A 17,370-nucleotide genomic window follows, 5' to 3' on the forward strand; every position below is an offset into this window, starting at 1 on the left:
CACGGCACAGTGGGAGCAGTGCAATGAGGAAGATAAACCGTGTCTTTGTCCGTCGTCCCTCGCCCTGAAGCAGCATGAGGCATCGTGCAAGGCGGTGGCTGCTGACAAACATTGACACCACCCAAAGGAATTCCCACAGGCTGCTGCCACCAAGCACAATTACACCAGGCTTCTGAATATTAACTACAAACATAGCCACAGAAAGGACATCACATTTTCCTCTAGCAGCACTTTTAAACTGAGGTGCATTGTTTGCAATACAGGCTGCTGGAAAGGCTTCAGCCTGTCCAAGTGTCGCAGTGGAGTATTTTATGCCCACTGACAATACACCCAATATAATGCACGGCAGCACAAAGGCAGGCCCCACAACCTCCTGAGAAACCAGATGTGAGGAGCAGTTGTATCCAAAGCATGGCTTTGAATGCTGCTTTAGAGCAAATTCTGAATGCTTTCATAATGGTTACATTCAAAATGTAGGCAGTCTTGGTAAGCCATCAAAAAACATCTCTCTGGATATTTAACCATCACCCAGCTTCATCTCAAAGTTGCCTGCTGTGTCTGACTAGTACCCTGCATTAGTCACTTAAAAACTTTACATCTGTTTTATTTCAATTAACCACTGCCTAAGTGCTATTATTTCTACACTTAGTAAGTGACAGTAAAACTATTCTAGTTCCAAATAACTAGAACCATTTGCAAACAAAAGTTTTAAAGCCCTTTATTAATTCAGAAGTGAAACACCAATATTTCAAGTGAGATAAGTATGTTTATTAAGGTTCATTCTACTCTAAGGTTTATACAGAGAATGGAATGCAATACAAGCTAAGAGCACACCTCAAAGATCTACCACACAACCATCCCCTACTCCCTATAAGGGAACTGTAAAAAAAAAAAAAAAATCAGAAAACCAGTTACTGTTTAACTAGTTGCAAGTGGCTTTGTCCAAAGAAGTTAAGCTTGATATTGCATTAGCTTTGTATGCAATAATTAAGTCTCTACAAGCTGAAGTATCACATACAGAGGCAAAAGATTTCCTGTGGACACATGAAACCATGTTTCCAAGAGCTACATCACAAGGGTCTTTCAAACTGCCTAAAAACCAGCCACTAATGGCATGCACAGGTCAATAATATTAACTTTGGTAATGTCAGTCATTTTTGGTCAAATCTGGGTTCCACTTTAAACAGTAATATGTATAAAAACACACCCATCCTGTGCATAAAGCAACACACTTTATTTGCTATCACCTAGAGGCAGGTCTTCAAGACATGACTGAAGTATTCAAATTTAACTGTCAGGAGCTTGTTTAGTTCTAAATCACATTTTCACTAGTCTATAAGGCAAGACTAAAAGAACAAGAAAGTGGTCAAATATTTAATTTTTTTTAAATGCAGGACAAGAACCATCTTGAAAATTATATAGCTTAAGTAACACTTAACTTTTTTCCACAATGCTTTTGTAAGAAATCCAGTAACATTTTTATATTATCTAGTTCCCCAAGACACATGATGATTTGTTTTTCTTTCTGAAGTTATCAATACCCTGTAAATACATGTGTTTTGCTCTTCTTGAGGAAGAAGTAATAGATGTTTTATTTACAACAGAGTCAATCCTTAGTACTATATCTGGACTTCAGCAGTTTAAAAGTGTGATGAAAATGACAACCTTAAGTGCTACTTCCCATACAGAATCCACACTTAGTTCAGTTTTATTCATTGCAAAGTAAAAAGACATCCAATTACGCTAGTAAAAACTCAGAGATCTAGATCTGTACTCAAAAAAACACTACACATGCAAAGGGAACAACATCCTGCTAACACAACTTCATTTGCTGCTGCATTTGTCTAATATTAACAATTATGAACAGGGCAGTGCAACTAGTATTTGGAACAATCCTTACAGTGTTCGAGTGTCAGGCACAAAACTTCATTTCTCTTCACACCACTGGTTCTCTTTACGTACCTGGAAGAGCAGTTTAACTGTTAGTGTGTTGCAGGGAAATTCTAAGCCTTTAGCTGTAAATATCCACAAGCATTCAGGATTATATACTGCACAGTGACAAACTTGGAGCAGCTTTAGTTTTCCACAGAGATTTTGCAATTATAAAATCTGTCTTCCAAACGGGCCTATTTATCAGTGTAAGCCAGGTTTTTCATGCCTAGGTTTGATCCAATCTGAAATTTTCCAACCAAGCAAAGCAAATGGAATATCTGAAGTCTAAGCTGTTTATGACACAGCATTGAAAAATACCCTCAAAAATCTACAACTCATTGCCCTGTATTGAAACCAGGCATTATGTTCTGCTTTTTCCCCAACTCTGCCATTTTGCAATTGGTTTGGTGGTCAAGTTTTAAGATCAATGAGTTTATTACTTAGAGAACCCAAACTCACCTCTCCAGCCACATGTAGCAATACATCTTCAGCATTCCTATGACTGCCCCAAACCAACAAACTAAGACTGCCACAAACAACCCTACATGCTTTCTTATTAGACATGCTGGAGCTAGAAAAATCAACACATTTTGGTTTGACCTTTTCAGGACTGCAAGCGTGGTAGACACCAAAAAGTCCTCTGCTAGTAACATCCCAATTATGAGGAGCTGATGCATTAGTTTACATTTATTGGTAACAAGTCTGCTGCATCACAAATTGAGTTATGAAGCACCACACAGTAATTCAGCACAAACAGCCATCTAAATTATAATTAAACCCAGACCAAGTACCTGTGCTTCTTCCTCTTCAGTGAAGTCATTCTTAATATTGAATGTCTTGCGAATTTCTTCTGGAGTTTTCCCCTTGATCATGTTTGCCACTGTCTTGCATGTGACATCCAGCAAACCTTTGATGTCCAAGTAATTTGCAGCCTGTGAAAGTTTTCAGATTTAAAGCCTCCATATCAATATTCTGTCTCTGTAGATGCACTACAGAAGTTAAGTTTACACTGAAATTTTAGAATACTGTATGCAAACAGATCATCTCCACTTTGAGGAGCTTCTAGCTAAAACCTTCATGGGACAGTACCTAAAACTTGCTTGCCAAACAGAAGGTACTCATTTGTACCATGAAAAACACTCCTGCTCCACCCTTTACAAATAGCTTTCAGAAGTCTGCAAACATCCAAGATCTTTAGTGTTGCAGTACTGTTAACCAGCCAAGGCAGGTAATGTTGCCTCACAGGTCCATACACAGCACAAATTTAACAGACAAAGTCAGATTTTTCATTTTTATGCAGATCTCCAGATCTCTGTGAGTAGTAATAAGCCCTCAACCTGGACTCAAGCAACAAGAATAAAAGACAGTGCTATTTAGTGAAGTATTTTGATTGATGAGTGAGTATAGATTAATACCAGCATTAGGCCAACAAACATCCCAACATCCTCACCAATTTCAGCCAATACTCACCAGAACCACCTGCCCTCCCCACATCCCCCCTTTCCAATGAAGAAGTAACTCAAGAAGCATAAAGGCTTTATTTCTCAAGGGCATAGCATAACTTCACAGGCACAGCCTTTGCCCTTCTTGAGGACACTCACCAGGATAAGTTCAAAAAGTGTTCCTTGGTCTACTTTCAGAAACTCTTGATCCCACACAGGGATGTCATCTGTTCTCTTTTCTTTGTTCTCATCATCCTCAGGAGGAGGTGGATCATCCTTGTGATGGGTGCACCACTGAATCACCTAATTATGGTTTCGATATTAAAGTTTTATCCAAGCAATTCTCCCATGAAACCCCAACTACAACTTAACTTCATTTTGGAAGAAATTAGAACAATTGATCCCCAATCCCAGAATACAACAGCTTTCAGAAATCCCAACTAATGTAGTAGCATGTTAATTACTTAAAAGCCAGCTGCTGGTGCTATGAAGTTATTAGTCCCTGTGCTAACATACATGGGCTGTACAAAGAAAACCTAAACCTCATTTTGCTGCATTTAATCTGTTCAAAGAAACATACTTGGTATTAAGCAAACACTATATGGGGGAAGAGAGCAGAGTGGTAATAGCTACCAGCAGGTCACATTCACCCTGTACAAAGTTCAGCCAGCAAGTTTGCCATTAGTGCTGGTTTGGGGTTTGTTTTGGGTTTTTTTTTTAGTTTGGGCACATGCAATCTCATGACCCAGACATATACAAGAAGCAGGGATCTACTGCAAGCAATATCCTGTGCCATTTCACCAACCTGAGAGACTTCACAAATTTATTTATGTGTCTTTTCAGTAGGAAGCAATTCCTAACCCTGTGTTTACCCCAAAACAGGCACAATAGTTTGGTGCTTACTTTGGCACTACTCTATTTGAAAGCATAAAGAATCTTGGACACCACACAACTACACTTTCCTCCCTTGGCCTAATGACCAGGGTCCGCTAATGAATTCAATACCAACAAGTGCACACAGTGTCTCTTAAGCACTGTCACTGCCACCCTGACACAGCGACCGCCACTGCCAGTCACTCTCACCACTGCCTGTCCCTTAATCCTTTCTCCAAACATTTGCATCTCATGAACAGCCACCTCAGTTCACAGAATCCAATTAAAACCAGTGCTTTAACGCCATGAAATGCCAGTGTGCAGAGATGCCCAGCACCACTTCCTTAGGAAGCCTGTCTGGCTTAGAGCTGCTGTTCCAGGTCACCCCTGTACCCTCATGTGCATGTTCATGCACCTTGACTTGGCTAAGCTTGTAGCACATGAAAAATATCTTTTAACTAGTAGTTCATAATACCCAAGATCAATTTTACATTTCCTTACTGCCATGGAGCAAAACAGCTTTCATCATCTTACCTTTTTTAAGATGGCTGCATTAACATTTGGAAGAGGGACTGGGTCATCATCACCTTCATCATCCATTCCCAAATCTAAAAATGGAAAGACGACTGAGCAATTGGCAGACAAAACCATTTACTGAACTGGGATGCTTCATCAGTTCTTCACTATTTTGACAACACTGAGGCTGAATGATTGGTAACAAAGGACCTCTAAAGTGTGAAGTAAGGAGCTTTTGGAAGGCTGTGTGGAACTATGGCTGCATTATACATCCTAGGTTGTACCAAGCTGAGGTTAAGTGGCTGATAAGGCTGCCTCATCAAATAACAGCATCTACAAACCATCAGCTAAGCTGTCACTTGCTAACTCAGTGTTCTGAATATGAACTCAGATGCTGAACAATCCGACAAACATTTGTGTATTTTTACCACTTACACAGTTTGAACCCACAAGCTCTGAGGGCTCCCATTCCATTAATGATTAAACAGGAATTCAAATCTACTGTGGTAAACACACACTGTATCTTGTCCTCTGCATGAGCAGGAAATTGTGTAGCCACAGAAGTGCGGCTCTCAGGCTCCAATCACTCATATTGATCCAGTACCAGCTGAAGAAGTTCACATGGTAAGAGAGCAGCACAAATCCTTCCATCAAAAAAAGCATTTATAAAGCATGTTTCCAACACTCCTTTTTTTAAAAGCTTGTCAGCACACTCCAGAGAGATTTGGATTTGTCCCCTTGATATGATCAAGGAATTTATGTAAAAATTAGGAGAAAAAGATAATTAAAGTTTCAACTTCATACACAGAACAAATACCACATTTGATTAAAGAATGTGCTTTTTTTATTACCCAAATGCTAACAGTTGGATGACACCCTAGCTGTCAAAGACGTCTTGGAATTAGTTATGCAATTGACTAACAATGCACATCTTCACTCATTACATGCACAGATGAGCCAATTCTACATTGCCAAGGAATCTAATTTTTAAGAACATATGACCATCATCACACCTCAAATCTGTACGTGATAAAAATCATGTACTTCTGTATTTAGCCAAGTCTGCTACTGTTATCAGTGGGATGCTAATTAACACTACTTTTTTGCTTGAAATGACTCCACAGATTCAGAACTGAAACATTGCCATTAGAAGATATTGGAATAATTCAAGCAAGAGAGGCTTGAATATCTGAAGTTTAGTCAACTCTGCTTGTCATCATCACCTCTGCACCAGCAATTTTATCTGTAAGCAGAAAATTGATATTTCATCAGTGGTCCCATAGTGCTCAGTACAACCCAAACTTTCAGCTCCTCCTCTCTCAGCTGCAGCACCCAACACACAAAACATGACCTGATGCTCAGCCACCTGCACTGAAAATGCATTTCACCTGTGCTAGCAGACTGGCTCTCTCCCAGGTTACAAAGAGGCAAGTTTATGGTGCCCAGCTCACACACTTCCCATTAATAACTTCGCTCTATCTCCAGCTGAGGGGCACTAAACACCAACACTGGCACAACTGCTGCAGGAGAAAACTGGGAATTGTGCACCCTAATACATTCCATTTCCTGTTTGTGTTGCCAGCCATGTCCAACAGCCTCTTATTAACAGAACAGAAGCATTCGATGCCTGACATAATTCAACCTTATTTTTACTGTTCTTGTAAGGTGTCGCAACCAAACATTTACATGCAAGAGCATAATATTAACTACAGGTACAGAAATAATTTTCCTAAGTTAATTAATTAATACATCCAAAAACTAGAAAAAAACAGCAGTAAACAATGAGGATCTGCACTAGAGGGATTAGACAGTTTGCTCTGTGTCCCAGCCATCTGGCAGATTTCCCCTCCCCCGCCACGAGTTCTTTTGTTTCAAATTTATGTCAGCAGGAGATCAGACCTAAGTATTTATCCCAAATAATTTAACAGCATTCACAAGCTCACAATACAGGTTTAACTTCAGCTCTTTATTGCATTGGTTTATTATCTCCAACTCCATACAAGTGATATTTACATTCTAAGACTGGTTTGTGTGACTAAATAAACTCAAGTTTTAAATATTATTGATGTTCTGTTTGCTTAACTTTTACAAAACTGAAGTAGACTGCAGGCAAGGCAGTGGGCTGCCTGTATTTTACTGGCCTCCCTACAAGTGCTCCTAACCAGGGCTTTTTACAGGAGCACATCCACCCTAAACAGTTTCAGCTACAACAGCAGGAGTTACAGCTGTTCAGGCAGGAGACAGCAAGCTGCTCCATAGACCTGGGAATCCTTTCTCACCACAGCACCAGCTTGTCTCAATTCCTGTCCAAGAGGCTTCCTCAGGGTCTCACTCTTACCTTCCAGCATAGTCTTTATAGTCACAGACTGTTTGGCAATTTCCACATCAACTTCGAAGATTTCTCCATCTGAACTCTGCAGTTTAATTGAAGGCATCTACAAGACAAGGACAGTTATTTCCACACAATATTCAGCAGATGTTACACGTTCAGCTGACTCAAAGATGTGCATCACCTTTACTGCTGAAATTGTTTCTTCCCAAGAGCAGATAGCCCAGTGCCACCAAAGGTGCAGTCAGGTTATTCACTCCTTGAATCAACAGCCCTAAATTCACTAATCCTCATGTTTAAGAAACAAGGATTGACTGAAGTCTAACACTAATCCATGAACTTTTTTCCTTAACTTGAAAGCAAAAAATACACAGATTAGTCAATAGTGCCTTTTTTCCCCAGTGTAACACTACAGCTATCTTTCTCTTGAAAAAAAATTCAACACTTCCAAAACACCACTTGCTTTCAAATCCAAACAACTGCTCCTCACTTCAACTGCTCAAACAATGTCAGATCTCAAAAGCAGTTTTCAAATGATAGCCTCTGGAACAGAATCATAACACTGAGGTTGGAAGGCATGCCTCTAGACAGTCTAGTCCAGCCTCCCTTGCTCCAAACAGAGTTAAACAGGCCAGGTTACTCAGGATCAAAGGCTTTCCTCCAGAAAAGTGTTTGGTTTTCTGAAGAGATTAAAAAGCAATAAACTCCTACAAGGAAGGCCTTCAGCACTCACTACTGCCCTTGCAAAGCAGGAAGCAAGATCGGTACTTTGTTAGCATCTGAGACAACGTGCATTTCAACAAAGTTCCTCAAACAAACTGTAGTAAGACCTACAATAAAGAGGCAGCAGGCTTGAAAGATGTCATTAGCAAAACCACAATCAACTTCTACAAAAAAGCATCATTGCAGATATGTACCAACTGAAACCCAGGAGTAAAGCACATGACACAGCAGCCAGGAGATTACAACTTCTGGCTGAAACGAGGCATGCAGACTGTGGGGTATCAGTGCACTTGAGCCAACCAAAGGACACTATAAACACAACTGTCTGACCACATACATTTTATAAATTTGTTCTCAACCAGTTAGAAGGATGTGTTATAAGTTCCTTTACCACTCAAAATATTCGTTAGCAAACCATTGCAACAGTTTCCTTTCTTTTCCGGTCCTCGAGTTACCTGCCTCAAGATCACTGAAGCATGTGTTTGCACAGCCTGCAACTTCTGTGAACAGCTCTGGGAACAAAGAATTTCAATTGCAATTGAATTGCCTACCTTCTTCCCCCACCAAACTTACCAGCTTCACACACTAGATCCTCCCGGTAGTACTGAGCTATCAACAGTTAATTAACCGGACCACTTGAAGCAAACTTGCATTACCTCTTTCTGAAAGCTCATCGGTGTAGCGTGGCTGAGCCTGACAGCCCTGTGCAAAGCCAGGCCACGGGAGGCTCGGCCAACACGTGTTACTAAGCAGCTCACACCAGCCCCGAGTCCTCATCGCTTTAATTTCCATTTGGCAGCGAGCAGCCAGTTAATGTTTACACAGCATTGTAACTCTATATGACAGCGCTACTTCTAATTAAGATGGGTGTTCTGGAGGAACACGCTCATGACTGTTCCAAAGGTACAAGTGTGTGTGTGTATGTATGCATATATATATATACACACACACACACAAAACCAGAATCTGGACGACAGAACAGCTCTGTGCTAGCAGTTTGAATGATGTTTGGAAAAAGTGCTGTAGGCACACATTTTAAATTTAATGCATCTGTTCTTGCAGTGACTGCCTGGGAGCACTCCAGAACAAACCCAGCTCCATCGCCAGCCTCCCTGAGCCTGAGCTTACATAATGTTGCACAGCAGAGGCAGGCAGGGATGCTGCCTCAGCCAGGGGAGCCCCAGCAAGGATATTCCCCTCCTATCACCCAACCCTGCTTCTAGCAATACCTTCAGTTATTACTGAGGGTCTGAAATAGATAGAATGAAGTTAAACTACTGCCTAATCATTGACAACACATCAGAATTTCATCCAAATTTCTCTTTTTTTTTTTTTTTTTTTTTGCACCGCTGAATTCCATTTCCTACAAAATAGGAAAAAAGCAAAACTAATTTTTAGCAAGCTGCAGTACAGCTCCGGCAGGTGACAGTCCCTGGGCAGCAGCACCACTGGGTGACTAAGCAAACCAGTCCTAAAAGCTTTATTTGACAACAGCACAACAGGCTGGGAGCCGAGCTCAAGCCAAACCTGAATTACAGCGGTAATTTACTCGTCTGAGCCTGAAACGCCGAGCTCAGCCACCTACAGCCGCGCCTCCCAGCGCCATTCCAGATGGATGCCCGCTGCCTCCCCCTCGCCTCCCGCGGCAGCGCCGGTAACCAGGAGCCAGGTAACGAACTCGCACCTGAGGCGCGGCCGCCGCGGCCCCGGGGGCAGGGCAGCGGGGAGGGGGAGGCACAGCCGCCCGGAGCCGCGGGGGGAGGCTCGGTCCGCTCGGAGGCTTCCCTCACCACCCCCGCGGGCAAGGCTCCGCACGCCGCCCCCGCGGCAGCTCCGTTCCCGCACGGCCCGGGAGGGCTCGGGCCCAACGAACCCCGGGAGCTCCATCCATCCCCGCACGGCCCAGGAGCGCTCATCTGTCCGCCCGGCCCGGCCCCCGCCATCACCCCACGGCCTCCCGACCCTCCGTCCGCGGCAAGCCGGGCCCGCCGCGCCCACACAGCTCCTAGCACGGCCCCCGCGCCCCCCCGCCCCGCTCGGGCCTCACCGTGAGGCGGCGGCGGCTCCGCGGACGGACCGTGAGGAGGCGGCGGCGGCGCTCGGGCCCGACTGCGGCGGCGCTCTTATACCGAGCGGGGGAGGGGGGAAGGACCCGCCCCTCGCCGCCTCGCAACGCCCGGGCTGCCCGCCGCGAACGCCTGAGCGAAACGCGCCCCCGCGGCTCCCGGGCGGTACCGTCCGGGGCCCGCGCCGCCTTCCGCGGGGTGCGGAGCGGGAGCGGAGCCGGAACGAGCTCGAGGCGAAGGAGCGGCCGCTGCAGGGTTTCCCAGGCAGCGGCGGGACCGCGCCAGAAGCCGCACAATGGACGGCGGCCGAGGCCCCTCCCCCGGCCGCAGCGAACGGGCCCCGCGGGGCCGGGGCCGCCCCTGAGCGCAGCGCGGGGCTCCCGCCGCGGCCGAGGCCGCCGCTGGCCGGGGCTGGCTCCGTGCCCTGCCGCCGGACCGGCTGGCGGGTCGCGTGGTGAAATCGGTCATGCAGGGTAGCCCGGGCTCGCCCCAGAACGCCCAGGGTGCTGGTTTTCCTTCCCGGGGAGAAAGGCCGAGGCCCGGGGGTAAGCGGGGTGATGCTGCCAGTATCTGTGGAGGCTTTCCGCAGGTACACGCGGTGACAGCCCATCGCCAGGTGTTGCTCCAGAGGCGGAAGACATTTTAGCCGAAAAACAACATTGAACAACGGGCTAGCTTAAAATTGTTCCGACATCAGACAGCCTTCCTCCAGTGGAAATTCGTGCGGGAGCTTTCGTGGAGCCGGAAATGGATTTAGCTCCGAGTGTCCTCACAGAACATCTGCCCTAGGTGCCGCCAGGAATTCCAGGCAGCTCTAGCTCAGCCCTTTAAAGCATCTCCGGACAGCAGCTCTGCCAGGAGCCCCCGGGCCGAGGAGCAGAGCAGAGCTGGGCACCCGCACACAGCCCAGGCCTTTGTGTTGGCACAGCCCCCAGCACGGGGGACAGCTGACAGGTCACCAGTGGGTGCTAGAAAGCTACAGGTGCTGGGTTTTCAGGGGAATAAACAGGGTATGTGAAGGGTTTTGCATTGTGGGGAAGGGCAGGGTGTGATCCCTCACTCACTGTGAAGTGTCTGAAGGCTGTGCTGTGCTGTCACAGCACGCACTCCGTGCTCTCTGCTGAGCCCAGCTTTGTGTCAGCTCTCCATGGCAAAATGGCTTTCAAGCAGGCAAGGCGATGCAGTGACAACACAGGATTCTGACAATTTGCTTTACTTCCGATCCTGAACAAAAATGTTTTAGGAGCCAGAAAGCATGTTTTCACATCACTCCAATGCAGACGCAGCCAGGGTGCCTGTAAGCGCACTGGACAGCAACACACTGCAGAGGACAGCATCGTTTACAGCCTCAGGCAGCACCAGGGGAGGTTCACGTTGGACATCAGCAAGGATTTCTTCCCTGAAAGGGTTGTCAAGCACTGGCATGGTGGTGGAGTCACCATCCGTGGAGGTGTGCAAGAAACAGCTGAAAGTAGCACTGAGTGCTCTGCTCTGGTTGACAAGGTGCTGATCAATCGAGGGTTGGACTTGGCAATCTTGGAAATGTTTTGCAGCCTTAATGTTTCTGTGCTTAGTCACAGGTTTCCTGTCTCTTGGGGTCCCAGAGACTCCCAGGCTGTGCACCCCACACGTTAACAAATCCTTATTTTCCAGACCCACTGGAAGATATCTTCTACCATGAAGAATTTTCCCAGGATTCAGAATTTCTTAGTCGAGAATCTTGTTCTGCTCAGTCCAGTAGCCAAGCCAATGAAGTGTCAAGTATTCCTTACTCCCTTCTCTCCTTTGCTCCCTTCCCTTCCATCTGAGAGTGGACATAGAATCATAGAATGTTAAGGGTTGGAAGAGACCTCAAAGCTCATCTGGTCCCACCTACCCCACCATGGGCAGGGACACCTTCCACTAGATCAGGGTGCTCAGGGCCCCATCCATCCTAGCCTTGGACCCTTCCAGGAGTGGGGCAGCCACAGCTCCTCTTGGCAACCTCAGTGCCAGTATCTATCTCACATACCGAGTGAGACTACAATTAGAAAATATTCAGTATTAAATACCATGTTCATTGGGGCTGTTCTCTGGAGAGATGGAAGACTCAGATAGGTTCTCAGCCAGAAAGGACCTCCAGGAGCTCAGCTGATAGCCTGGGAGTTGTACATCAGAGCACATCACTTAGAACAGGCCTCTCCATAAATTCCAAAGAACTGTTGAGGCGCCTGCCTGACTTGGGAAGCTTGTTCCATGGGCTTCAGGATGCTGAGCAGCTTGTAAGAACAGACTTGAATACAACTCTGAGCAACCTGGTCTGACTGCAGGGGGACCCAGGTCACCTCTGTGGTCCCTTCCAGCCTGGATTACTGTGTGCTCCCCTGGAACTCTTCCTAAAAGCTGAGGGAGCAGCCAGGTGATGCTTGGCAGCAGACTTGGACATTAACAGAAGATCCTGGTATTGATAACCACATAAGCTCTTTGTTCACCATTGAATGGGACCCAGTTTTCATTTTTAATTTATATGTATCTCATATGTAGAGTGTGAAGGCTCCAGACTACATCTAACCTGACTTTTTGATTGTACCAGCCTCACATTTACCTCTTTCTCCCTCAATCACACCGTCTCATACCCCAGTGCTGAGAACTGCATTCAGTGCACTAGAACCCACTGCCTTTATTTTCCTTAAATTATTGGTTTTTATTTATATTAAAACTCCTTGGTTTAGAGAATCAGATGATAAGAGAAGGTGGCCAGTGGAAAACCTATCTACAGATTCTAAATTCCCTTTCCCAGTGTTGCCAAAGACCAGGGTTTCTGATTTGGCTCGTGACCAGCAAGCACAAGCTCACAGACTGCAAATCAGGCTCAGCAAAGGGGGGATGGGGTTTGCTCTCAATACAAGACAAATCTAATGGAATCTAGGAACAGGCAGAAAGCTAAATTTCATGCTTAATTATAGTTGTGGATAAATTTAATTCAAAATTCTACTGCTGATTATACTTGGTACAGCTCTCTACAGCTTTCCAAAGGAGGAAATTCCATCCTCAGTGAACTTCGAATTCGACTGTTGAATTAGAAGTTTGGGAAAGTTAAAACAGCAAAAACACCCCACACCCCAAAAAGAGCCAGATGGCTGTCACAGATACGCTGTAATCACACACAGCACCTCCCACTGTGCCCTACATATCATCCAAAGAGCCTGCCCAGCCGCTGCAGATGCTCCCCGTTATCTGTTGTGAAAAGCAGCTGCTGCAGCGCCGATAGCCCGGGTCCTGTGAGTCACTCAGTATAATGGCACAAAAGCCCCATCCCTGGCTAAAGCTGCGAGGCAAAAACAAGATTGCTTAAAAAAGGGGTGGCCCGATTTCAATTGTTCTGCACACAGGTAATGATTGCACTGCAAATAATCCTAAAGCTGAGCACTGCTCCCCTGAGTGCCGAGAAGCACACCGTGGATCTGCCACAGGTAAATTACAATTAAGGGCATTTGGCCACTGAGAACATGGAGGAGGAAGGGAGCAGCTTAACACCAAAGCAAATACCTGAAAAGATTGGAGCAACTGAGCTTGATTTAATGCTTAATCAGATCCAGAAGAGCCCTGACCTACATATTCACAGCATCCCTGGGCTGCAGGCACAGCCAGTTGAGCAGCCATGCAGCCGCAGGGGAAGAGAGTTTCACGTGCTGAACGTGAGGGAGCAGCCTCCTGGACACAGCCCTGCATCTGCTCCACAGCCTCACATTCCCTTCTTAGATGTTTCTCTCGGGCAAAAATTAATGTGCCCCCCACTCCTCAGAGCACCTCACGTTCCATTTGGACAGAGAAACACCATTTTTTTTAGCTGCTGCTGGTGGTTTAGAGACTATGGAAATAACACACTGATTCTTTTTCAATACAAATGTGATCTGGCATTGTCAAAGTCTAATGACAATCAGGATTGAAAGACCTCAGCTTTGCTCCATCAACAAGTTGGAAAAATCCACAGAACTCATCCTGAATTCACTGAACCAGGGAGAGCAAGCCAGGGAGAGAGCCAGGTATGACCATGGAATCTGAGAAAGAACCTAATCTACATGTAGAGGAGAATGAGACTTGCTGCAGAAATCATCCCTTTTTTCAGGAATACAAAAGATGAAGAGCATTTTTTAAAACAAGCAGGCACATCAAGTTTGAAAATAATTGAACTGAGTGGTTCAGTGTAAAACCAGAAAACATCAGAATTATTCATGTGAGAGAGATGGTAGAAGGACACTGCTGAGCTCAAAGGCCTGGGCCACTGTTTTTTAAAGCACTCTTGGAACAATGCAGTGGCAGAAGAAGAAAATTCTTGTTCTCAGTACAAGTCTGAAAAAGCTAATTATATAAAAAGCTAATTATTGCATTTCCACTTCATCAAAATTTGTATTAAAGCAGCATCCTTGAGACGGTGTCACTTTTCATAGAAGTTGTAGCCCAGCAAAATGGTGGGTGGTGGAGCCCAGCACTTGGGTGATAATCCAGGTCAGAGAATCCTGGAATGGTTTGGGTCGGCAGGGACTTAGAGCTCATCCACTTCCAACCTTCTGCTGTGGACTAGACCAGATTGGTCAAGGTCCCATCCAACCTGGCCTTGAACACTTCCAGGGATGGGGCAGTCACAGCTTCTCTGGGCAACCTGTGCCAGGGCTTCAGCACACTCATAGGCAAGAATTTCTTCCCAACATCCAATCTAGTCCTGCTCTCTCTCAGTTTAAAGCCATTTCCCCTTGTCCTGTCACTCCAGGCCCCTGTCCCAAGGCAGTTCTTTTGTAGTCCTTTTAGGCACTGGACTGAGACCTGGCCTCTCAGGTCTCCCCGGAGCCTTCTCCAGGTGAGCACCCCCAGCTCTCCCAGCCTGGCTCCAGAGCAGAGGGGCTCCAGCCCTCAGAGCATCTCCACAGCCTCTGGTCTTGCTCCAGCAGGTCCACATTCTTCTGACATTGGGGATCCCAGAGCATGGCAGGTGGGGATTCTGGGAGCAAGTAGACACCAATGGACTGACAAAACCCAATAACCAAATCCTGGCCAGCAGACACCGAGTGAGATTTTTTAATCAGCTTCTATTCCTTTCTCTAACAGCACTCCCATTCCCCTTATATAACAACGGGGATTCGAGATAGTTTAAAAAACTGAAGATGAAGAGGAGGAAGACTGAAAATAGAAATACCTACCTCAAACCTATTTGCAGCACCTAGATCCTAATCTCACCCTCACTCCACCTCCCCTTATTTAAACAGGGATTTTTGTACCAGTTCTGCCCTGGCACCCTCTGAAATGATCTGGAGCACTCTGGAGGAGCCGAGGCGGGATGCTCCGGCTGCCGAGGGTGAGGGTCACCCACGTCCAGCCGCGTTAGAGGCAGCCAGCGCACGGCAGCCTTGCGGGCAGCGGAGCGCGGGGCGCGGCGCTCCCGCCGGGCGGGCGGTGCCACGCGGGGGCGCCGGGGCTCGCTCCGAGGCGCGGCAGCCTCAGCCAGTCGGTCCCGGGGAGATGCGCTCCCGGGCATTCCCGGGAAAATGGAAAGCGCGGACTTGCTGTAGGTGGCCTTGAGAGCGATCTTCAGTGGTAGCGTATAAAACTGTAAAAATCCTTGTCATAAACGCAAGGGGAAGGGAACTGGGTTAGCTTTACAGGGCTGCCTGGCGCTGGTCTCCAATGCTGGAGCCGTTCAAGGTCCAAAAAGCAGATTCTGGGCTGGTTCTGACGCCACAGATGATAATGAGCAGTTGCTTTGAGGTTTCAAAGTCCATGGGAATAAAAACTGTGTGTTTCAGAAGTCAGCATTTTAAAATGCATTCAAAGCATTTTAAAAGAAGATTCCAGGGGAGAAAGGGACAGTCCAATAACATTTTGAGACGGCTGAGCTACAGCTGGATAAACTCATGACCAGACAAACAGAAGCCATCACCAGCCATTCTCTCTCCCAGGAAGCTGTGGCATCTCCTCCCCTGGGCATTGTCCCTGCTCCAGCAGCAGCCGGCTGTGTTCCTCTTCCCCGAGGACAAACACAGCAGTGGAAAGGGAGCAGAGCTGCCTGAAAAGTGGGTCAAGCGTGGAATGAAACACCCACCACAGGATACTCCCAGCCAGGGCTTCTCCAGCCTCACCCCACCCGCCCACCCCCCCAGTTTTCCTCATAAAATAAAGAATAAAGAAGCAGAGTAGAGCAGCCATCACTGCCGACTCCTGCACTGGTGGCCACGATAAAGGTTTCTCACAGCGAGGTTCAGGGTTAGGCTGGCTGTAAGGGGGTGTTTTCTCAAACACCTGAAAAATAAGGACAGTTGGGAGCAGGCTAAAGCCTTTCAGCCCAATCGATCATGCAATTATCAATGTAAACAGGACACTCCTCTTTTACAGTTCAGCACTTTCGGTTTTAAATGCATCATCTGGAAAATAGCTTATAGATTTATTGAAATTAAAAACTAAACAAACTAAAGCAACAAACCGAAAGAACCTAACCCTAAAAAACCCAGATGTATTTTGGGGAAATCTACTGAGGAAGATGTATACAGAAGTCAAGACAACCAAAATCAAAGATTTAGTTGAATTTATAAAACATTGTGCAATGATATGAGTAGCTGCAAAATGGAGAATGTTCTCAAAATCACTTTCCTGCAAGTTCTCATGTAGGATGCTCACCCTGATCACACTGCTCCTCCTCCAATTAGCAGTGCCAGGTACTATTAGCAACTAATGTTTTATACATTATTCATACCAGCAGCAATCATTTTAGTCTCCATCCCAAAGTTCTGTTCGCCAGAGAGTAATTAAGAGATCAGTAGTTCAACTCATCTTAAAGACTAAAGCTTTTAAGCTCCCGCACAGATTTTAAAAGGATAAAACCTGCAGCACTGCTTAATTTAAAACCAAAAGTGTTGTTTCAGCCTTTTTTCCCTGTCCATATGCCAAAGCACTCTGGCCCCTTGCTCAAGAAAGCAGCCTGTCTTTAGTTCCATCCAAAAGGAGTAAAGCCAAATGAATTAGAGCACCAAAATAACTTTTTGTAAAACCACAGAAGGCTGACTCATGAACTGCTGACTGTGCAGGGCTTTGTTGGTGTGTTCATGGGTACTGAAAGATTTCTATGCAGCCCAGTGTGATTTTCACTTAACACTTTACCTGTTTCCAACCTTCTCCCAGAAGAACTTGCAGAACACCAATACTGTGTCATGACTGCCACAGAACACAGAAGGCATCCAATGCCTTCTACAAGGCTTCAAAAATCCCTGCTTGCAGACATTTTGCTCCAAAAACCCAAGCTCATACAAACCATGAGTATTGTTGCCAAAAAATGGAACACGTAAAAAGCCACTTCTCAGGCAAAATTTGCTCTAACCTACCTGGCAACCCTTATAATATATTGAGAGTTTCCAGGAGTGCTCTGCATCCAGACAAAACAAGCAGCAATTAAAGCAATAAATGAGTGTGGAACAGGTGCATAAGGAAGTAATGAGAGTGGAGGCACACCTTCAACTCACTG

At 45.9% G+C, this 17,370-nt stretch overlaps 2 protein-coding genes across 2 annotated transcripts; both read right to left on the reverse strand.

Moving 5' to 3' along the window:
• Positions 1-702: 702 nt before the first annotated feature.
• Positions 703-9,991, reverse strand: SKP1 (S-phase kinase associated protein 1). The gene is made up of 6 exons (XM_038149751.1): positions 9,863-9,991; positions 7,102-7,198; positions 4,782-4,855; positions 3,534-3,677; positions 2,724-2,864; positions 703-1,962 (listed from the first exon to the last, which is right to left on the reverse strand). The coding sequence occupies exons 2-6, from the start codon at positions 7,196-7,198 to the stop codon at positions 1,927-1,929; spliced, it is 492 nt and encodes a 163-aa protein (XP_038005679.1). The 5' UTR covers positions 9,863-9,991; the 3' UTR covers positions 703-1,926.
• LOC119706671 (atherin-like) lies at positions 9,859-15,075 on the reverse strand. Its single transcript, XM_038150588.1, has 2 exons — positions 15,059-15,075; positions 9,859-11,685 (listed from the first exon to the last, which is right to left on the reverse strand). Exon 2 carries the CDS (start codon positions 10,489-10,491, stop codon positions 9,859-9,861), a length of 633 nt encoding a protein of 210 aa, XP_038006516.1. The 5' UTR covers positions 10,492-11,685; positions 15,059-15,075.
• Between the last annotated feature and the right edge of the window lie 2,295 nt (positions 15,076-17,370).

The sequence above is a fragment of the Motacilla alba genome, chromosome 13, assembly GCF_015832195.1.
Source record: "Motacilla alba alba isolate MOTALB_02 chromosome 13, Motacilla_alba_V1.0_pri, whole genome shotgun sequence".
NCBI lineage: Eukaryota > Metazoa > Chordata > Aves > Passeriformes > Motacillidae > Motacilla > Motacilla alba.